The 25,089-nt window shown below is 40.2% G+C and overlaps 1 protein-coding gene across 2 annotated transcripts in view; it reads right to left on the bottom strand.

The window, feature by feature from the left end:
• The window catches only part of kcnj19a (potassium inwardly rectifying channel subfamily J member 19a), a 72,798-nt gene extending 47,926 nt beyond the window's left edge, over positions 1-24,872 (bottom strand). For both annotated transcript variants that reach the window (XM_041266973.1, XM_041266972.1), the window contains exon 1: positions 23,724-24,872. In XM_041266973.1, the coding sequence (XP_041122907.1) occupies positions 23,724-24,389 (666 nt within the window). In that variant the 5' untranslated portion in view covers positions 24,390-24,872. The remainder of the gene's footprint in view (positions 1-23,723) is intronic.
• Between the last annotated feature and the right edge of the window lie 217 nt (positions 24,873-25,089).

Here is a 25,089-nt window from a genome sequence, read left to right as displayed (position 1 = left end):
ATTTAGCAACAGTATATTTGGAAAAGTGCAATTTGCCCAGTCATTCTCTCATCGAATTTGAACGACTGCAAGATACATTCCAAGTGAAGTGAATGATTTCCTTCCAGGAGTGAAAAGCAGATGGTTTTTCAGCAGCATGCCTGGCTGCTAATAGTGTGGAGAACAATAAACAAGATATTGGTATTGGGTAAATACGCGGTACTCTTAAATGTGCATCTAGAACTGCTTTAAATGGTATTTTTTAGTTTTTGTATAGTACCATTTAAAATTTTGGTAAAACATTTAGTTAAGAAATAATAAAAACTGGTAGTCCTAATGGTTCATGATACATTTTCAATAGATCAATATATTTTAAAGTAAAATGATTAAGCCAGTTCTTTTTACATTTTCTACAAGTGTGAACGGACATACTGGGGTACATATTTGACATAAGAACATAATGCAAGTCATAATAATAATGCAAATTTGGTCACATGATATTTTAAAACACTTTGTTTATTAACTAAGCTTACTAATTAACACATGTTGTTAACTTGCTGTAAATATATGTTAACCTATTTAGAAACTAATACATCTAATTTGCAAAACATTACTACATTAACATCTGGCTTTAAATACATTTAAAACCATTTCAATGATATCATCCATTTGGAGTTGATAATACAGTTTAGGCTGGCATCCATACATGTATCTTCTATTCTTTTACAAGCCACTTCTTCCATGCCTCAGTTATAAGTGTGCAAGGCTACCCTACATCAGTGTTGTAATCGAGTCGGAAAAATTGGGACTCGAGTCGAGTCTAATTTGACAAGCTCAAGTCGAGTCACAGAGTTTGCTTGAGTCAATTCGAGCCATTAGTTATGACAGTTCAATTTAATCAGATTTCTTTTACAGGAGATTTGCAATCTAAAAGTAAAATGAAAAGATGATTTAAATTAAAAATACAAAATTGAATGTGGTGATACCACTGATGTTCACCATTTAACATTCATGGTTTTTGCCTTTTGTCTCTCCATGTCAGTGAATTTGTGATTCCTTTGTCTATTTATAAGAATATTTTGTTATTGACAACACAGATATCCCTTTTACCTATGCTCAATTGGGTTGGATGTACAGTAATGCTTACCACAAAACAAAATAATGCATTTAACAATTTATTTACAATTTTACAATTTTTTCTCAAAAGTGAAACGCCTGGATAGTTTTTTTTTTTCAGATACATATGAAAGGAAATTGTGGCATTTAATTTGATATTTAATATTGAGATAATATAGATCTAGGCCTTAAAACATAGAAGTTACAATGGAAAACAATCCAATTAATGCAACTGAGGTGAAATTATTTTTAAAACCATTGCATACTTGCACATATATGCTCCAGTTCAAAATCAGTAAACTCAACCTAATTTGCTTAATATTACAGAATGACATGTACCTTGAAAAGAGTTTAGCATAATAATGTGTAAAAATTACTTTTTGTTATTTTCAGATAAAAAAAATGTGGTTGTACAAGGCTATGGGATGGAAAAAAATAAATACAATTATTAAAGCTCCAGAGGGTTGTTTTGAGTGTTCACTTCTTATACAGTGAATTATTACATAAAATTTTGTGTACAAATTTAAAGTTTATAAGCTTGTACATAAGTTTGGATTTGCAAGTTGTAGTTTGGAATTTAAAAACAACTAACACTTTTAGCAAAATATAGCTTTTTTGCCAGTTGTTTTTTGTTTTCTAAAACAAAGATTTTTTTTTTTAAACACAGTATAACTTTAGCTCAATACCCCTATTGTTTTCTACAACGTTTAAGTTTTAAGCTTACTTAAATAAAAAATCTATTGATTGACCCACCAAAAGTCCAAAAACTATTTCAACTATTTTAGACATAGTTTATTTTAGTTCGGCATTTCTCAGTGCTGGCAGGATGCAGACTGCTTATTTCTCTCCCTGTCTACTCCATAGTTCTTGTGAACTCGACAAACCTATGCTGCTGACGTTCTTCTCTCAGTCTTTATGTTGTCACGTGTTCCTCATAAAGAGGCAGGGCTTGTACGCATCACAAGAAGGGCTGCAGTTATTGAAAATGAAACTAACCATGTAATTTATTTTATCATAAAGACTTATGCTGGAGTCGAGTGGAGATTTTTGGGCCGGGACTTGAGTCGGGTCATTTGAAGACAATGACTTGAGTCGAGCCACCGAAAATTTGGAATCAAGTCTGACTCTGTATTACTTTTCTATTGATTTTATTTTGAAAGTACGGAGGAGTCAGTACAAGAAGGTACAAGAGAAATCTTCAGATATGCAAAATCGAATTTCCAAGGTTATCTTGTTCCCATTTATGGGGGCTGGAGAATATTTTCGAATTCAATATACAACAGTAGAGAGGAATTAGCCAGTTCATTCTTTTTAATCTTTAATGTAATTTTGACTCCAAACAAGGCTTAAAGGTAATAAATCGATGTTGTGTATCTTATCTAGGCATAGTCACTATATACCGGTGTCACAGGAAATAAAGAATTTACTAGACACATTGGAAAGATTACAATAACAGTCTGTTCTGAATTAAAGTTGATAGACAGAAAATGGTGACGACTTAACCTTGCCTTTAAGGTCTAAGATTCACGCATGTGTAGAAAGGTTCAAAAAGGCAAATGCTAACTTATTTCCCAGCTAACTTATTTCCTGTGACACCTGTGCTATGATTTAAATGGAACTGGAAGACAAGTTCAAAGCCAGGTAAAGAAAATAAGAAAAATCATTATAACTTAAAGATGGTGCATCTCCTTTATACAAGTGCCCAAAGTAACAGCATAGCAAAGTGTAATTAAGCATAGTGAAAAGTATGATTAAGCACAGGTAAGCATTGTAAAGCCCAGAGAGGTATGGTAAACACATTTAAAAACATGTCAAAATAAGGTCAATGCAGAGTACCAAAGCATGGGAAAACTGCACAATTACTGTGCAACAATACAGTAAAGATTTATACTGTAAATAATAAACGAAAAGACATTTGAAGTTGCTAGCTTTAATAGTTTTATTATATGATGTAGCCTTGGCTTTTAATTACCCTTGTTCTGTGCAAATTCTGTTCCTATAATGAAAAATCATTCATCATGGGTTATAAGCACATGAAGAATATCCTTAAAAGCCCAGGTACTACAGGACGTAGAATTTTTGTTTTGTTTGTTACACAGGTAATTCTTTATTTTAGCCTGCAGTTTTCTGAAACCATGACAACAGTCTTCCCTTTGAAATCTCTCTTCCAGTCCAAACAGATGGCACTAAAGGGTGAGCTGCACTGGGAATGCTTTGGAACAAGTTCACCTCCTCAGTATGGTGGATTCCAAGGGAAGCTTTTTTACTCTAAAATGTCAGCTTCAGCCACCACTACATTGTCTGCCCTTTCCAAGCACACACAACAGACTAGTGTTCTGCGTTACCTAATTTAGGGAGCATCAAAACGATACCATGCACAGTATCATGATATTCGATACTATCACGATACTTTGGATCTCATGTCCATTACATGTTAAATGGCTGCCAAATTATTTTTTTGCAAGTGCAAAGTGCATAAGAGGCTAATACACAGTTAGCGATGCTATAGCATGGTGGAATGCTTGCTCTTTAAATATTTCTAATTCCAGTGTATTCGAAGGTCATTGCCACTGAACATAAAATTCAAATAAAACTGTTAAGAAAGTGCAACATTCAGTGTAAAATAAACCATTTTTTTTTTATTTCTTACATATAAAAAGAGAACTCTTGCTTCAAATACTCCAATTACAAGGAATCTCTTAATTCTTATAGATAACAAAATAACACAGAAATGAACTGGGTGAAATGACAGTGACAGTGAAACTATACTAACAGATCAATGAGATGATTGACAGCAACACCTAGCCAGTCAGAGTGGAATGGAGACAGGACAGACAGTAAGTATAAAAACTAAATTCTAAACCTAAATTTTTATTTTTTGGTACGAAAATAAAAAATAAAAAAAGTGAGTGGTTTTACCAACGTTTATCCTATATACATTTATTTCAGTTGAACTCTCATCCAGATAGGGGGCGATCATTATACCAGAAGTCATTGCCTTAATGTGCCAGTTTAAGTCAAGTAGCTTATGATATGATGCATATAGAAATTAATTTCAGCTGCTTGATGAGATTTTGGGATCAATAAGCTACTAACAACCAAACGAGCAAGATGGGCCGAATGGCCTCCTCTCGTTTGTAAACTTTCTTATGTTCTTATGTCCTTATGTCTGTTTTGTTCTTACTCACAATATATTACATTTGTGGTTTATTGGTTGACGAGCATTTTAAAATCATTAATCATTGTTGACAGCATTCTTATTTCTTGTACTTCTCTAGTCACAGTCCGCTTGTTAAATCAGATCCGTTCTCACCCAGCACTTAATGTCAGCATTAAAGTAGTTTTTTTACATGTTATTTATATATTTATTTTACTCTATACTTTATTGCTATTAGTTTTTAAAAAAAAATGTGTCCAGGTTAATAATAAAGTTAGGGGGGTTCAAGGCACTTCAGAATTCGATAAATTGCAGGATGGTACACAATTGTGTGTGTGTGTGTGTGTGTGTGTGTGTGTGTGTGTGTGTGTGTGTGTGTGTGTGAGAGTGGTTTTCCCCCCACTTCATTTATTGCAGTTTTGCTTCAGATTAAGCCATTGCAAAGTTCTTATTTTTAATTAACACAGTTTTTTTTGTGCATTTGATTAGATGTGAAAACACTGTAGAGCCCCTGAAGTACCTCTCCATAAATAAATTGTGTGCTATACCATAAGATCGCCACTGTCTAAGATGTAGGTCCTATATTTTATTTTACACACATAAATGTTTCCTTAGGGTGAGGGACAGAAATTCTCTCATATAGTTTGCTTGCCACAAATACATGTTTCTTCAGGCTGATAGGTAGAGCTTGTTACTTGTTCAGTGTTGTTGCCCATGGGCAAGGAAAGGTTGGGGGCAACCGATGTTCAGTCATTTCATACGATATTGCACATGATAAAGTCAAAGTTAAGCATTATATTTAATGCTACATTTCTAAAACAAACAGGCTACTAATGTAGATGCCTTTCTCATGTGCTATTGGAACATAATTTTGTTTAGGTGTATTCAAGCCACATGTCTCCATGAAAACAACGTTCCAGTGAACCTTAAATAAGGACATAAAACATTTTACTAGCATGTGGGCCATTTGGCCCATTATGCTGGTTTGGTTATTAAACATCTTGCAAAGAAAGTATATTAGACAAAAGACAACCACTCTGGCTACTGTTGGAAACTGTAAGTGCTATTTATTGCTTTCATGCTAAACCTGCAGCCATCTGCATTGGCTGACTTTTGCAGCGTGACTCGGAAGCTACTAGGTTCTGTGCTTTTCCTCTGGAGGTGAAGTATCACACTGATACTGTTATTTGTAGGGAAACTGATATGCTGGCAATGAAGTCTGTATTCGTCCTGGTCTTTCCACCACTAATGCTGACAATTCAAAGCACAGGAGTTTCACAGCTATCACATTACATACACATAAAATACTGATTACCACATTACTTGTCATCTGGCTGAAATCCAAAGTAGTTCCACACCAAGCTTCTTTCTCCATAATTCGCCATTACTGCTGCAGTAATTTAGTTTTCCCAGAATGCACAGGGTAGTTGGTCACTTCCGCTAAGCTAAAATGAGTCACCTGAGTTCATATTGTTTTTAAAGCTCACAATTACAGAGTTTTATTTTAAAAGCTCAAAAAAAAAAAAAAAAGCCACTGTGTAAAAAAATATTTTTATTTTACCCCAATATTAGGTAGGATTTTGATATCATTTGGTACCATATGTATCGATATACCACGGAACACTACAATAGACTATAAATTAGTATATATGTTTAATTTGTTCCTCAATTCCTCAACTATAATTCCTCAACTATTCTATGGTGTTCATAATCATTTTGAGTGCTTCAGGTTTAAGTTACCATATTTCTCAATAACTGCCTACCTGGCTTTGAGCTTGTCTGGCGAATCCTAAGTGCTGCGACTCTGCCTTCCTTATTCCATTCAAATCATATTGATTTGACCCACTACTGTTTAGACCAAAACAGGTTTAAAGGTTTGTGTTCTTAAAACTGAAGGAATTATTTGAAGCTTTGTGTAATCCTACACAGCTGGGTCTGAAATAAATAGATAACTTATCTTTATTATAATGTATTTTATTATTGGTTTGTGTTTATCCTGCACTATAGATCTTGTACAAATGAAATTGCCACAAGGAGGGGATCTGAAATAAGTAGATGAAGGAGTAATTTATACCAGTCCCTGTAGAATGTAGTAATTGAGTGGAAAATAATTTTTACTACACTCCCCCAACGCATTATTCTTGCCTGAGTATCTTTTTCACTGATAATTCTCTGAGTTTTCACTATTGCACACTATTATAAAAAAAACCTACATTATTTTTCTAATTCTAACAAAACTGATAGAGGTGTACTCAACCTACAAATGTAACCTGTAATTACCGCATTACATTACTAACCATACAGGTAACTACCACATTACATTACTAACCATACAGGTAACTACCACATTACATTACTAACCATACAGGTAACTACCACATTACATTACTAACCATGCAGGTAACTACCACATTACATTACTAACAATGCAGGTAACTACCACATTACATTACTACAGGTAACTACCACATTGCATTACTAACCATGCAGGTAACTATCGCACATTACTAACCATACAGGTAACTACCACATTACATTACTAACCATGCAGGTAACTACCACATTACATTACTAACCATGCAGGTAACTACCACATTACATTACTAACCATGCAGGTAACTACCACATTACATTACTAACAATGCAGGTAACTACCACATTACATTACTAACAATGCAGGTAACTACCACATTACATTACTAACCATACAGGTAACTACCACATTACATTACTAACCATACAGGTAACTACCACATTACATTACTAACCATGCAGGTAACTACCACATTACATTACTAACCATGCAGGTAACTACCACATTACATTATTAACCATGCAGGTAACTACCACATTACATTACTAACCATGCAGGTAACTACCACATTACATTACTAACCATACAGGTAACTACCACATTACATTACTAACCATGCAGGTAACTACCACATTACATTACTAACCATGCAGGTAACTACCACATTACATTACTAACCATACAGGTAACTACCACATTACATTACTAACCATGCAGGTAACTACCACATTACATTACTAACCATACAGGTAACTACCACATTACATTACTAACCATGCAGGTAACTACCACATTGCATTACTAACCATACAGGTAACTATCGCATTACATTACTAACCATACAGGTAACTACCACATTACATTACTAACAATGCAGGTAACTACCACATTACATTACTAACCACAGGTAACTACCACATTACATTACTAACCATGCAGGTAACTACCACATTACATTACTAACCATACAGGTAACTACCACATTACATTACTAACCATGCAGGTAACTACCACACATTACTAACCATACAGGTAACTACCACATTACATTACTAACCATGCAGGTAACTACCACATTACATTACTAACCATGCAGGTAACTACCACATTACATTACTAACCATACAGGTAACTACCACATTACATTACTAACCATGCAGGTAACTACCACATTACATTACTAATCGTGCAGGAAACTTCCACATTACATTACTAACCATACAGGTAACTATCGCATTGCATTACTAACCATACAGGTAACTATCGCATTGCATTACTAACAATGCAGGTAACTACCACATTACATTACTAACCATACAGGTAACTACCACATTACATTACTAACCATGCAGGTAACTACCACATTACATTACTAACCATACAGGTAACTACCACATTACATTACTAACCATACAGGTAACTACCACATTACATTACTAACCATGCAGGTAACTACCACATTACATTACTAACCATACAGGTAACTACCACATTACATTACTAACCATGCAGGTAACTACCACATTACATTACTAAAATGCAGGTAACTACCACATTACATTACTAACCATGCAGGTAACTACCACATTACATTACTAACCATACAGGTAACTACCACATTACGCAGGTAACTACCACATTACATTACTAACCATACAGGTAACTACCACATTACATTACTAACCATGCAGGTAACTACCACATTACATTACTAACCATGCAGGTAACTACCACATTACATTACTAACCATACAGGTAACTATCGCATTGCATTACTAACCATACAGGTAACTATCGCATTGCATTACTAATAATGCAGGTAACTACCGCATTGCATTACTAACCACCCACCACCTCGTCAGGACAGGATTTTAAGCTTTTACAGGAGGACAAGAACCTTATGAAAATATTGTGTGCAGTATTCGTTTTCGTGTAGTTTTCTTCCAGCCACAATTCTCCTTTTTAGTCGAAATTGTCCTTCCAAATGCAAATAGCCTAATTAATATTAAAATATGGGAGGGTCTATTGAAATGTTTGTGTTGAAGCACCGCAAGCGCAGCTGTCTCATTTGACCACCAAAGAACTAACAAAAAACTAAACAAAATAAGAACGAAGATTGCGTTACTGTGACAAAGTGTCCGCCCCTGTGTATAATATCTGTTATGTTGCGTGTGGTTTGTTTAATGTTGGTGTATAGTCATTGGTACACAGGATATAAACGGGTCTGTGTAACACGAGTGTTTAAAATGTATATGTGTATTTAGGCATGAGGATTGCACAGCATTTCACGTGCAAGTAAAAATTAATAATATGTGAGCACGGGGAATTGCACTTTATTAATTCACGTGCAGTTGTACCGAGACTCCAATTGAACGATTGATTAGCAGTCGAGTCTTGGTACAGCTGCATAAAAACACCATGTTTTCAGCCACTTGCAGTTGGGTGTTCGGTTAGTGCAGAATGGGAGAGAGAGGAGGATAAACTATTTACAACAATTGCTATTGCGTGCTGGTGGGACCAGCACAATACTTGTTTGTTTAAACTCACCGTGTCTGTCAGTGTGTCTGTCCGTGCACCGTTTTAAGTATTGTCCGTTTTTGTTTGTCTCTTTTTTTTTGGCGTAGAGTGCAGTGTTTCTGTTTGCTTGTTCAACCCTTTTATTTTACAATAAACCAGTGCAAGCAAGCACCATCATCATTTCATTTCATCCATCCTGTTTTGTGTATTTATTTCGTGGTTCTGACGCCGCCCACTTCGGCAGTCTCTGTGACAGTTACACAAATACAAAAAAAATTCCATAAGAAAGCGCATCCTCTATCCTTGCATAATTTGCTAAACATTTTTTTTTTTTTTACTGCATATTTATTATAAACTTATATACGTACATACAGTCTATAATTCTGTATATACACATTTTCCTACAGAATTGTAGCTTCAGAAATTGTAATCGACAGGAGCTCAAATACCAGCACTTTAGGTTAGTGATATAAACATTATCCAGTTCAAAGATCAAAGCTCAGCATTGTAAGATGTAAAGTGTAGTGTGGGATGAACTGTTTGGCCCAGGATCTTGCCTTCTGGACTGATCGGAGCTGCCCTCGTTTGCCCTCCGACGTCAGTCAGAGGTCACGATTCCACCTCTATGAGAATACACCTTCAGTGCAATTACCATATTCCTTAGAATTTAGACCAAATTTTAACCACATTTTGCTTCTTAAATAGCCTGCATCTTAAATTCTAGTACACTATAGTGATGTGTATATTAAAATCGCCAACAAAAGATGTGACTATCCGAGTACACAAACAGCAATGTGACTGACTGCTGAGAAAAGACAAAAAAGACGTCTGCCAATTTTGGATCATCCATGTTATATAGGCAGCCACTTACAAAGCGTCATTAGCTTCCTGGGGAATACCAAGAGAAGCTTTTACAATTTCATCGTTTCAAATAAACAGAACCAGCTTGGACAGATCAGAAATGCTGATCAGACCCCCATATTTTTCGACATGCCAAGCAATACCACAGCTCATAAACTGTGAGGAAAAAAAGTTGATGGAATTTCTTTAACTCAAAACGAGAGAGGATTGAGAAACCAGGCACATGAGCTGCTTTAAAGGGAAAGTTACTGTTAATAGATAACCAAGTGAGGCTGTGGAGCAAACTGTTTATGAGTTGCATTTTGGATCGCTCTTTATTGATGATGGCTACAGTAGATTGGCTGTCACAGTGGAAGATGATCGATTTTCTCGACCACCAGTGGCTCCAGATGGAAGTAACTGAGACTATAGTATAAAGTTCATGCAGAGCAGAGGAACGTTGTTGAGAAGAAAGATTGGAGATTGGAGCTGGCCAGGCTGCTGAAAACCAGAAAGGTTGAACATGCACTGTGACAGACTGCGAAGGAATTCAAGCTGTAAATCTCCCTCCCCACCAGAAAGGGCGCTGTGTAAGGTTGGTGGTATGCTTCCTCCTAGATGGACAGCAGGTAGGCAGAAACTGTAAGGTGACCATATTAGGGGGAGCGCGTAGCTGCACCTACACAGAGGACTCCCTTGCAACCAGCTACGGGGTAGACAGTGATTGGAGAAACCATTGCACCATGTGGATTGCAGGGAGGAGTTTTGTGGTATAAAGGGGAAGCAGCTATGTCAGTACCAGGCCCCTTATGCTGAGACGTGATTCACAGTCGAAGCTGTACGTGTGTTTGTAATTGTTTGTGTTTTGTTGTTTTTCTACTGCAGAGGAGGACTGAGGATTGAAGGAGCACATTTTCGTGCATGCAGGACTGTGGTTTAGGAGTGTTATTTTTTTGTTTGGGACTGCAACCCACTGTATTGCTTCCCCTATATGTTGGTATAGGGGAGACTGAATTATTATTTGCCTGTTTATTAAATACGGACATTTTTCATTGGGAATACTGTCTGAACATTCCATTTGTACACCACACCACTCACATTGTGTCACATGCCCCAAATCCTAATGATGATGCATCTGTGTACAGATGGAGCGCAACAGATGAAATTATTTTGTCTTAAAAAAAAAAAAAAAAAAACGAAATGGCATTCCAGGGCATGAAGTTAAGTTAATGAAAGGCAAGGCAATGTTGCCTTCGTTGATTCAGGGGCATCAAGGCAGTTCTAGGGGGCAAAAAGGCAAACCATAAATCCAACCCAGGGGCACCAAGGCTCATTCATAAAACAACAAAAAAGAAATACACAGACCCTATTATGTTAATGACATTTTAATTAAAACAAACACAAATATTTTCTGAGTGATTCACACACTAATTGTTACAAAAATAAAATATAGGTCACTTTTCCATTATAAAAATGGTATAAACAATCTAATTTAAAAACAGCATAAACAGTCACCATAAAACATACAAAGTGTAATTTGGCACCAAATATTCAGGGTATTTTTACTAAACTCAGTCACACACCACTGACTAATGCATAATACATTAGACCAGAGGCTTAGATATAGCCATACAACAGCACAAATAAGCAATGGCAGTGAAGGCAAAGTTTAAAAAAAAAAAAAAAGATACAGGCAAACTGGTTGAAGATTGACCCATGGCTGGAGTTTAATTACAATAGTGGTCAAATGTGTTCGGTCTGCAGTATCTGTGCAACTGTAGTTTGCTAACTGTTACAAAATCAATCAATCAATCAATTAATCAATCTATTTTATATAGCTCTGTGGAAGGGTGGTGGGTAATTCACTGACACAGGAGACAGACAGGTGAATTTGGCAACACCGCACAGGTGCCCAGTTTTATTTCAGGGTGCTGTTCTTTCTTTAGTCCTGCAGATGGCGCTGTGGGTCCGTGGTCTGATTTACCAACGATGGTGAACAGAACCACGGGCATACCAAGCAATGGTACACAATACCGGCGCCCTTGCAGGTGCTTCGAAACAATAATTCAAAACAGAAGGCACAAAGAAACAGGGAAAATAAAACAGTAACAAAAACTACAAAGAAAAGGTGCTGCACTTTGCAGCGATATCCCGGTCGCCGCTGCCCGTGCGACCCGGATCACCGTCCTACACTGCCAGCTCACTAGCCTGCTCTGATATACTAATCAGGGGTCTGCCCAAGGGTTCCCCGCCCTCAATGTCTTGCTCTGAACCTCCGTTTCTTTCTCTCCCACTGGTTCTTGGTCGTTGACCAGCGCTTCCGCACTCTTGGCACGTTTAACAGGGCAGACCTGAGGAAATAACAGAGCGTTAATTTATAGGGCTAACAATCTCCCAAGACGTGCCTCTCAGCCATTCAGAGAGGGGAAAAGTCCACACACCCACTTTCCCACCTCCCCGTGTCACTGCCATGACTCACAGGCGGTTGTTGGACGACTGCCGCCCTCTTCCTGCAGCCCGTGAACACGCCAGCAGAGTCAGCACAGATCTCTCCCTGTTACATATCCTTCCCTTCAGAATGACACCACCAGTTCATTTGAAAATCTTACACCCCCATGCCTTCCTGAGAGAAAAAGTCTGCGTTTTGATGCAGCTTTCCTGCTCGGTGGACTACCCTGAAGGCATAGGGCTGCAAGGCCAAGTACACCGTGTGATTCTGGTGTTGCTATCTTTCATCCGGTGAAGCCATGCTAAGGGGGCATGATCTGTAACCAGGGTGAAGTGTCGCCCCAGGAGGTAGTACCGGAGTGACTCGACTGCCCATTTTACCGCGAGACACTCCTTCTCGATGGTGCTATAATTTTTCTCGCTGGAGCTTCCTGCTGATATACAGGACTGGGTACTCGCTTCCTCGCACCTCCTGACACAACACTGCCCCGAGACCTGTCTCTGACGCATCCGTCTGCAGGGTGAACCTCTTACCAAAATCCGGGCTACATAGTACTGGCCTGCTACACAGCCTCCGCTTCAAGGCGAGAAAGGCCCTCTGGCACGACTCCTCCACTGAACCGTATTTGGGGCAGCCTTCCGGGTGAGGTCTGTCAAGGGAGCAGCGAGCGTAGCGAAGCTCGGGATGAACTTTCTATAATAACCCGCTAGTCCCAAGAAAGAGCGCACCTGGGTTTTGGTTGTAGGAACCGGCCAGTCAGCCAAGGCTTTCACCTTAGCAACTAGAGGTCTGATCTGGCCGCCCCCTACTCGATACCCCAAATACTCCGACTCACTCTTCCCAGTGGCACACTTCTTTGGGTTAGCAGTGAGCCCCGCCTCCCGCAAGGATTGCAGCACCGCCGCCACCTTACACAGATGACTCGGCCAATCCTCACTGTGGATAACCACGTCATCTATGTAAGCAGCGGCGTACTGCTGATGGGGCCGCAAGATGCGATCCATCATCCGCTGGAAAGTGATGGGGGCTCCGTGCAACCCAAAGGGCATGGTCCTGAATTGGAACAACCCGAAGGGAGTCGAAAACACTGTCCTCTCTCTAGATTCCGGGGTCAGGGGTATCTGCCAGTACCCCTTCGTTAAATCCAATGTTGTCATAAAATGAGCTGTGCCTAGACGCTCCAGCATCTACTCGGGGCATTGGATAAGCGTCAAATTTCGATTTCTCATTGATTCATCTGAAATCAATGCAAAATCGAGTTGACCCGTCTGGCTTATCGACTAAAACAATCGGACTGTTCCAGTCACTTTGGGACTCTTCTATTACTCCCAGTCTCAGCATTTCGTCAATTTCTGCTTTTATTACCTGTCTTTTACGCTCAGGTATACGGTACGGCCTCTGGCGAACTAGCGCCCCTGGCTCAATATCAATATGATGATGGGCTACTCGAGTGACATTTCTGCGTTGGTGTCAGATTCTCAGCAATCTGTACCGATCCTTTTCTTGCCAACACAGAAAGATCAGGTCCCAGGTCCGTGACGTCATCTGCATGCACCACTAACAACGCCTCTGGTTGCAACCAAGGCTTTAAGAGATTGATATGATAAATGTGTTTCTCTGTCCGTCACTCCGGCTGGCAGATCTCATAGTCCACCTTCCCAACCTGGCGTGTAACCTCAAAGGGTCCTTGCCACTTAGCCAAGAGTTTCGACTCAGAACTGGGTAATAACAGAAGTACCTTATCCCCCGGCTGAAATGTGCGCAACCGGGCTCCTCGGTTATATTGTGTCTCCTGTCTGTGCTGCGCCTGCTGCAAATTGTCATGCGCCCATTTTCCCACAGACTCAAGACGTTTGCGCAGGTCCAACGCATACCGGACGGTATTGGTCGAATTGTCCTGCTGTTCCTCCCACATCTATCTGACCAGATCGAGCACGCCCCGGGGTCTCCGCCCATACAACAGCTCGAATGGTGAAAACCCCGTAGAAGCCTGGGGAACCTCTCTGATCGCAAAGAGAAGGGGAGGAATCAGCTGGTCCCAGTAACGCACATCACTACGAATAAATCTGCGCAACATGTTCTTAAGGGTCTTATTAAAGCTTTCCACCAAACCGTTGGTCTGAGGATGAAACACACGAGGTCCTAATGGTCTTAATTCCCAAAAGCTTACATGTTCCGCGGATTAGCCGGGACATAAAATTGGTGCCTTGATCGGTTAGTATCTCCTTGGGAATCCCCACCCGGGAGAAAACCTTCACAAGCTCGTTGGCAACAGACTTAGAGGACATAGATCGGAGGGGAATTGCCTCTGGATAACGCATAGCGTAATCCAGAATGACAAGTAGGTGGGTGTATCCTGCCGCACTCCTTTCTAGTGGCCCAACTATGTCCATCCCAATACGCTCAAACTGAGCTTCCACTAGGGGCAAAGGCACCAGTGGGGCTCGTGGAACGGCTCTAGGGCTGGCCTTCTGACATTCCCCACAACGCTCACAAAACCGCTTAACATCGCCATCCAGCCCCAGCCAGAAGAACCGTGACACAAGCCTTGCTTTAGTTTTATCCCTTCCCAAATGACCAGACAGGGGAATAGCGTGAGCCAGCTGCAACAAATCCTCCTTAAAGGGCTGAGGAATGAGCAACTGATGACGCACTTCACCGGTCTGGGGTAATTTATCAACACGGTACAGTAGGTCTCGATCAATTTCAAAGTGGGGGTACGTGGCGGCGTGTCTGGGCTCGACCACCCGACCATTAACCACCGTTGCTTGGTCAAAAAGCCTGCCCAGCACGTCGTCACGCCCTTGCTCGAGTCGGAAGTCACGGGAGCGAGCTAAGAAATCAGCTCCCATGGCTTCCAACTCGGGGTCAGGTCGGTCCCGAGCAGAGGCAGCCGAGCCAGACCCCTGCGCTGGCTCCGCGACCTTCCCCCCCGGACTCTTCACCAACCGCCCCCACCTGAAACTTCTCTGACTCCCTCCATTGCCAGCCCTCATTCTTAGCGATCCGGCGCTCCCGTTTAGTTTTACGGGGTTTAAATCTATGGCAAAACCATTCTGGATCGCGAAAGGGAAAAATCTCTCCAATTACTTCCTCTTTCTTAGCCAATAAAGAAGACGGGGCTGTCAGAGCAGCCAACCAATCTTTAAATTGCTCACAGTCCCGTCCCAGAACTACTGGTACCGGCAATCGAGGACATAATCCTACCTGCACCTGCGTCACCTGCTGGCCAATAGCCATACACACATTGATCTTGGGATAGGAGCGGACATCTCCATGAATACATTTAATATGCACCCGTCCCAATATACGTTTATGCCCCGGTGAGATTAGGCTCTCCTGTACTAGAAACTGACCACACCCTGAATCCAGGAGAGCCTGGGTTTTTGTACCATCCACTGTCAGAGAAATAACAAAACCCGTGTGCTGAAGTGACTGAGGTAATTGAACGTGCCTACCTGGTCGGCTGAGGTCACACTCCATCACGGGGCAATCCCGGGCGAGGTGGCCAACCTTCCTGCACGTCCAACACCTCGGTGAGCTGGTTTCTCTCCCCGAAGTTTTGGCAAAAGGGGGTCCGTCCGTGCGAGATCCCGGTCCGACACTGCAGCAGCCCGTGGGTATCCCCACCCTGCCCCAGTTCTGGGAGCTCCCGCCGACACCCCCCGACCAAATCCTGAACTACCCCTTCCCCCTAGTCCCCTCGCCCTCTCTGGGGCCAGTTGAGGGGTTGATCCGGTGGCCGCGCTCCTCCCAGACGGTCTCATCGGCGTTGGCTCCGCCACCTGGTACTGTTCCGCCAGTTCAACCGCCCGATCCAGAGTATCTGGTGCCTGTCACTGGACCCATAGCCGAGGTCCCGGGGGCCAGACACTTCAGAAACCGCTCCACCACGACCAGCTCCACCAACCTGGCTTTGGTGACCGCGTCCGGGTTCAGCCAGCCCATGGCGGCTCCCCCACCGCAAACTGCTCCTCCCGGAATTTTTTCCGGTAGCCCTCCGGGGTGGCTCCCACGCGACTCAGGATGGCTGCCTTCAGCAGGGGGTAATCCAGCATGTGCTCCGGGGACAGCGTCCTCGCAGCTGCTTGAGCCTCCCCGGTGAGCTGGGGCAACAAACAGCTAGCCCACTGGGCTTGGGGCCACCCGGCCGAGATCGCCATGGCCTCGAACACATCCAAGTAGGCGTCAGGTCGATCCTCGGCCGTCATTTTGGTGGGTCTTTGTAGGGAGTGGTCTGGAGCTGCGGGACTAGCCACCCCCTGCACTGCCGCGGTGAGCGTCTGTCTCAGGAGGTCCATCATTGCGGCAAACTGGGTAGCATCCATTGCCAGTCTGCTCCTTCTGTAAATGCACTGCTTGGGGCAGTGCCAGTGAATCCCACCTGACACCACGTGTGGAAGGGTGGTGGGTAATTCACTGACACAGGAGAATTTGGCAACACCGCACAGGTGCCCAGTTTTATTTCAGGGTGCTGTTCTTTCTTTAGTCCCGCAGATGGCGCTGTGGGTCTGTGGTCTAATTTACCAACGATGGTAAACAGAACCACGGGCATACCAAGCGATGGTACACAATCCTGGCGCCCTTGCAGGTGCTTCGAAACAATAATTCAAAACAGAAGGCACAAAGAAACAGGGAAAATAAAACAGTAACAAAAACTACAAAGAAAAGGTGCTGCACTTTGCAGCGATATCCCGATCGCCGCTGCCCGTGCGACCCGGATCACCGTCCTACACTGCCGGCTCACTAGCCTGCTCTGATATACTAATCAGGGGTCTGCCCAAGGGTTCCCCGCCCTCAATGGCTCGCTCTGAACCTCCGTTTCTTTCTCTCCCACTGGTTCTCGGTCGTTGACTAGCGCTTCCGCACTCTTGGCGCGTTTAACAGGGCAGACCTGAGGAAACAACAGAGCGTTAATTTATAGGGCTAACAATCTCCCAAGACGCGCCTCTCAGCCATTCAGAGGGGGGAAAAGTCCACACACCCACTTTCCCACCTCCCCGTGTCACTGCCAGGACTCACAGGCGGTTGTTGGATGACTGCCGCCCTCTTCCTGCAGCCCGTGAACATGCCAGCAGAGCCAGCACAGATCTCTCCCTGTTACAAGCTCCTTTAACAGTGGAACACCATCACAAATGCTTTACAAGATGCAGTAAATACAAGAAAATCCATAAAACTTCAAACAGAGAAATGCATAGTACACAGAATACAGTGGAAACCTGTACAAACAACGTGACTAAAAAAAAAAAAAAAAAAAATAGAAGCTTCGCCAGGCAATGGAGAGTGCTCTGCATCTCAATGAACAGCTGGATGTACATAATGTTAGATTTTACATTTGAGAGACTTTATAAAGTTTCACAGTTTTTTAAATTTACAGTTGCAAAGGATTTGTTGCTTTATGATGCATTGCTCAATTCAAGGTATGCTGTTTTTAAGCATACACATGAGATTCTGGGATCAATAAGCTACTAACAACCAAACAAGCAAGATGGGCCGAATGGCCTCCTCTCGTTTGTAAACTTTCTTGTGTTCTTATGTTCTAACCCCTTTCATGAAAGCAAACATTTTACTAGTTAAAAAGCAGAACTACGTAAGGTAGTGAGAATGTATTACACAAAAATAAATGAAAACAGAAATCGATGTGCATCTCAAGATTGTGTTTCACATTATGTTATCTCTGCTTCTTGAACCATGTTATAGCTAATTGCACAGTTATTTCTTTTGGTGCAAGAATTAAGAACACAACTAATAATTATCTACCTATTCTGTGTTCATTTTTAGTGTTTGTGTTTTGTGAGGAATAACACCAAATTACAAAACAGCAACAGTCATTGAAATGTCTATAAATTAGCAATTTATATGCACTGAAGACATGAAAGGAGTTAGAATGTGTGTTGCACTGTTGCATTTTAAAAGTATTGCAATTTTAAGCCTGTTCTTTCACAAATCAATTTAATTCCGTCTAATCTTGTCCTTTCTGCAGTACTTGTAAGTTTACATCAATATTAATATATATTTTTTCTGAATGTACTTCAGACGCATATGTTTCCAGCCGCTGGTGAAAACAACATTGAAATAGGTAAGTGAATTACAGTTAATTTTAATAGTTTAAATCTTTGATTGCTAAGGTAACCAGATTGCACTTAAAAATAGAAATTTAGAATTCCTTTGTGTGCTGGGCTGTGTTGAATTGGGATGACGAGCGAGGACAGGTGGAGCAAGGATCTTTCCCAAATCCCTCCCAATGGCTACTAGAGGCTTCATTCCTACTTTGACACCCAACGCCTGGATCCCCTGGACAAAGCAGGCTCACTCGTTCTCCACTCCCAGAATGAACACTGGTAAGTACATGCTGCACTTACCTTTACTAACTCCTCCCCTTACGCTGCCTGCTACAAACTTGAAAATCTCCTTTTTCAGTTGTCGCTCTTTGACTAACAAATCTCTGCTTCTCAGTGAATTTATAACCAAAACCAATCTTCATCTTCTCTGTGTAGCTGAAACCTGGCACTCTGTAAAGGACATGCACTCGCTGCATCTAGACCCTGGAAGCCCTTCTACCATGTTCCGGCTCGGCTTGCATTCAAGACATCGAGGCCTGGATGTATGCCAATTTTCTTCAGCTGAACACTAGCAAATCTTCTAGTAGGATCTAAAACTCAAGTTAAGAATCTCAATATAGCTGCCCTGAACTTCTGCTGCTGCCTTCCCCTACAGTACGAAGCTTTGGTGTACTTCTTGACAGCAACTTTTCCTTTGATGCCCACATCTTCTTTCTTCCTTCTACCATCTTTAAAACGTCTCCAAAGTCATGTTTGTCATGCATTTGTCTCCTCTCGGCTTGACTACTGCAACTCTCTATATGGTGGCCTCCCAGCACGCACCACAAACCGACTGCAGCTAGTTCAGAATGCCGCTGCCTGGATCCTTACCAGGTGTAAAAAACATGATCACATCACCCCTCGTCTTGCCCAGCTGCATTGGCTGCCGTTCCAATTCTGTAAAAAGAGACCCACATCTTCAAGTCTGCATGGCTAGAGCTAGATAGGTTAACATGATGGTGAAGTTTGAACTTCCATGGCAACAGTATCAAGAGTGATTCCCAAGAAGTTAGGCTAAGGGGCCTAAGGTTTTCTCACCTGATAGTGGAACTCCTAATAAAGAGAAGGTTTCTTTGAGTGTTGACATGGATTTGGCTGGGGGTGCATCAAGTATAGAAGGAGAAAATCATCCAGAAAGTGAAGCACGAAAGAGTTTTATCGGTATAGGCCGTGGCTCACAGCAACTTGTTAATTGTTAGTTAACAATTGGCAGCTTGTCTTTGATTATTTATTAGTATAATAAGATCGAATTTGGCCTTGAATCGACTGAAGGCTCATTCTTATATAGCGTTAAGGACTTTTGTTACAATATACACACTAGGGATGGGACAAATATAGCAGTTCTGAATAATTTTCCTTTTAAGGTCTCACTGAACTGATGCATTTCAATTGAGAGCTGGTTAAACTTTTAAATCACACAGTTAGGTTGTGCTGTGTGTATAATCTCCAAAGTGCTTTCAATTAAAAACAAATTGTCGCCTTCTAATCTGTAGATTGAGAGTGTGAGTTTCGCATGGCCGAAGCAGATCCACATTACAAACACATAACCATAACAACAGTGTGTAAGGTGTTCATGTAGGGTTTAAAAAAAAACAAAAAAAACACACAACTAACACTTAATTTGAACACGGTGATGCTCTTAAAGTATGTCATTAGGTTCTGCACAGTGCTTTCGACACTCTTAAAAAGTGATCCAGGTCGATAAGAAAAAGGCAATTCTCCTAATCGAGTCTGTATCCTTGGGACTACCAAACTACCAGAATCATGAGATCACAAACTGTAGCCAGTATTGACCTTTTTGACCAAAGTATTAAGATAATTGGGAACCATACCTTTAATAACTTTAAAAACGAAGTAATACCAGTGATAAAGCCTTCAATTTGTCAATGAGAACCTCCTAGTTTTTTATACATCTGCAATGATGTGTCAAAAAATGGACACTCTTAAAACAAAATGGCAGCATGAATTATATGTTACATCCAATTTTTGCAAAGACTGCTTGGAAGTAAACTGACAGATAAAATCACCATAGTCCAAATGGTTATGTTAGGTAATTTAATTACTTCCAATACTATTGTAGTCTGGTTTGTGCTTTAAGTTTATTATTCCCTTTAAACTGCAAAATTGAAACAGATATGGAGATTCTCTGTTTATCAACTCTTGTTTTTACAGGAACATATATTAAAAATGATCATAGCATGCCATGGAATTCAAAACTGCAGTGAATCAGCTTAAACTGATTGAAATCATATAGTCAACATACAGCAAAAACTGAACATATTCCCATTATCCTACCTCACTGCTTTACTCTATCATACGATAAGTCATGTTAAAGGAGTGTTTGAACACAGTGTTTACAAAACACACAGCTACATTCAGAAGCATAAATCACAATAATCTGTTATACTTTCTGCATTATTTATTTCATAAACGCACAGCTACAAATCTTACACTCATTCGAGCACTATGGCAGAATGACCAGGCAAATGGATCTTATGAAAGGAATTTTCAGAATTCTTCTGCTTAATTTAGGTCAAACTCTTTCTTTTCCACACTTTGTACTTGTTTTATAAACAGAATATGCATGAGCGTTTATGGAGCACTGTAGGTCTTCCACTCCAGGAGGATGGTCATAGACCACCCTTCATGGGCTTGTGGGTTACTCATTTGTGAAATATCTACAGTACTCTATGAATATCAGGGTGTACCCTTTAAAGATTTGGGAGGATAGAGACACAGAATATTATGATATATTAATATGAGGAAAAAATACTATTGAACCTACCCATTCATCATAAGATATTAGTGGCATACACCAGTTAACAATAATGTACTGGGTAGAATTAATCTAAAGAATTCTGACTACTTCATAATTAGGTTTCCTGTAGTGAAACTACAACCAGATAAGTATTTGTGAATAGAAATTGAACAGAAATTGTGGTTGTGGTAAAAGCTACCAAATACCCCTGTTTTCTTTCTATGGGTCAGAAGTTGGCATTGAACAATATCTCGCTTTGAGTCTTCCAAGTTCCAAACCCTTTCAAGCAATCTAATCAAAACACCATGCAAGATACTCAGAATACTATATCTGTGCGTCACACTTCACAAGCCCTAAGTGAAGTTGAATAGTGGCTTTGTAATATATAAATAATAAAACGTTGACAAGCAGATATCGTGACCAACAACATCATATGTGTTACTAGGCTGTTTAACATTAAATGTTTTCAGTCATACAAGCAGTAATTTGCTGTTACCAGACGGTAAATCCGAAGCAAGATGTTCTTTTATTCAATAGAAAAGAAGTGGCACCTTGAATAAGGAAACACAAATTATTTTCTGGTTAATTCGGGTTCAACTTTACTGGGTATTCATTAAAAACATAATTTTCTTGTGTTACTTCTCTATTAAAAAAAAAAACAAAAAAACTCTCAATTACCTTACTTAAATCCTTCTATTTGCTGTAAAATAGTAGCAATTTTCTTCTGGGGAAGACTGTGAACGTTCCAGCCCTTATCCATAATATAGGCTACATTCATTCACATCAGGGTGTTACGCTTTTAAAACCTATATTATCATCTCTGACTGATAGCAATATGCAGAATATCACTATTTGACTGATAGCAATATGCAGAATGTTGTTATCCTAACCACAGGACATCCACTTCCCAGGTTATTGCCTGACAAAAGCAACATATTCATTTAGAACTAATTCAGACAATATTTGTAACGGTATAATTTCATTACTAAAGATCCATAGCGCTGTCAATACAATCCACTTTATAGATGATAGTTGGCTATCCACTAGTTTCTGGGTGAATCATTTAGAGCTCAGCTGCTTAATGATTTCCTTTCAAAATAATTGATACACTTATTTGGCCTGAACATGAAGAAATGATTACATTGTTGTGATATGTGTCTGTGTGCATGTGAGTGTGTATTTCATTCTTATTTGGACCGATATATATATATATATATATATATATATATACACACACACATACACATTATATATATATATATATATATATATATATATATATATATATATATATATATATATATATATATATACATTCTACAGCAAAGCTATCAAACCTCTCTTCAAAATAACATTGGTCTAGAATGAATCTAGATTCTCAAATTGTAATTAGCACTCATTAAAATTCCCAAATGAGATATAAACAACTCAAACAAAAAAATTTGGAGATTGCGAGGAGTACTGTGACAATCTGGAGTAAATGGCATGGAGTTTTTAGACCACTGTGTCTCATATTACACAGACCTAGGGATGATTTATAAAGTGTTTAGCAGTGACTTCTTTCTGTCCCTATGACCAGAACAAAAACTGGCTCAAGATACTTATTACATTCCATTTAAATGGAATGAGGTACCTTTGGATATTAAGTGAAGCTTAAAATTGTTTGAATTTTGTAAGGATTTGTATAAACTTGTTTTTGGAACCTATTACGTAGTGTCTGTTTATTGTTTTTTTTCGTGTTGTTGGTGGTTTGGAAATATTGTGTGGTCTCTAAACTCTAGGGCTCATTGCTAAGAAAACTGGAAGCAGTTCACTTTCGATTTTATTATATAATATATAATAATATATATATATATATATATATATATATATATATATATATATATATAGGATAATTAATTAGATATATATAATATATATATATATATATATATATATATATAAGGATATCTACATATATATATTACAATATATAACATTCCTACATGTTATTGCAATTTTGTTCTATTTCAATGCAGCAATACCACAGTGAAACAATTCCTATTGTATACATAGTGAACCTATATGAAAACAGTATCTATTAAATATATGAATGTCTGTTTTATTACAAAGTGTAAAACAGCTGTACTTAACTGTATTGAATACCTGCAGTGTTTATTTCTAGTTTTGTAACTTTAAATTAAATAGTTTACATTTGACAAGCAATGACAAGATACCACAATTTGCATAATGATATGCAGCACTCATATTTACAGAGCTGCTATCTCAAATGCTGTACTGTACCATACTAAACGGATGTGGCTGTTAAATATACAGTACAGTTTTGCATTATAGTCTATATTGTTGTATATGTAAGAGGTGGACCGTGATGGACATACTGTCCTATGAAGCTTCATTTGTGTGTTCCACACTTTTGGGGGATAAAATATGACTATGCTTAAACGGCTAAATAGTTTTGCAGATGTTTATATATAAGTAAATCAGCTTCTTACCTTTATAAGTTTGCATCTGATCTGTGCCGAAACCATATGACTGTTTCTCAGATTGCCAACCCTGAACATCAGGCAGAGTTTACCATCCCGCTGGGAGATTACAGCATTGTGGCTGAACATCAGCGTCTCTGCTCGCTTCTTAGGCTGGGACATTTTGATAAACATGCAGCCTATGAGAAACGCATCCACAATGGAGCCGAGTAGAGACTGGAACAGAAAGAGAATGATGCCTTCGGGGCATTTCTCTGTAATATATCTGTAGCCGTAGCCTATGGTAGCTTCAGTCTCGATAAAGAAGAGGAACGCGGAGGGGAAGTTGTAAACGTTGGCTACACACGGGGTATAGCTAGCATCGTGAGCCCGGTATAGGTCTCCTCTGATGTAGGCGATAACCCACCACATGGAAGCCATCACCAGCCATGCAATAGTGTAGGTGAGGATGAATATGAGGAGGTTCCATCTCCATTTGAGGTCCACTAAGGTGGTGAAGAGATCAGACAGGTACCTACTGGTTTCTCCCCCGAGATTCCCGTGCTGGACGTTACAGCGGCCGTTTTTATCTACAAACCTCTGCCGCTTCTTCTTGGCAGGTGGGGTGTAAGTCGTCTCTCTGGAGGTGTTTACAACTTGGTAGTCTTCACCAAATTTTCTCCTTAAGGCTGACATCCCTTCAGTTGTTACGGCTTAAAGCAGGTGTCCCCACCACACCAGTTCAAAACTTGTCCTTCTTGTACTTACACTTAATATGTCCACTTAGAAAACAATGTATCCGTCACTTGGTCATTTTTTTTTTTTTTTTTAATTAACTCAAAACTTGATAAGATAATCAGCAGAGTCCATATAGCACAACAGTTAAAAAAGTGTTGTTACTTCTTTTCCCATCTGCTTTTCACCAGCTATCCTTCAACAACTCGGAATCTTTATTTTTAAATTCTTGATTCAGGCTTATGTCACCTGCTTGTTGAGTGTGTGTGTGTGTGTGTGTTTCTCTAGGAGTACCCGTAGTGTTATGCTCCCCTTTCTTCGGTATCAGTTATTTCTCTGGTTGTGCTCTGTACTGAGGGCGCTTTCGTTCTGAAAAGGAACGATTACAGTGACTATAAAGATGAAGACACCACAGAAACCGCTCTGCATCCGAGCTGTTATGGAAGGGGGAGGGGGGGGTGGCGCTTGTAAGCGGCTGCCTCCAGACCAATCAGAAGAAAGAGCTGCATATCAACACGTCTCTGCTGTGAAAGCGACGTCTCCCAATGTTTTGCAAAGGGAATTGCATGGAAACACATTGCTTGAAATGAAAGGAAAACAATATAGAACACTATAATAACCATACCACTTGCTGGGCTAACGAACAACAGTGAACACTTTG

Source organism: Polyodon spathula, chromosome 12, assembly GCF_017654505.1.
Source record: "Polyodon spathula isolate WHYD16114869_AA chromosome 12, ASM1765450v1, whole genome shotgun sequence".
NCBI lineage: Eukaryota > Metazoa > Chordata > Actinopteri > Acipenseriformes > Polyodontidae > Polyodon > Polyodon spathula.
Note: the sequence above shows the minus strand (reverse complement) of the source record. Positions and strands in the feature narration are given on the sequence as shown.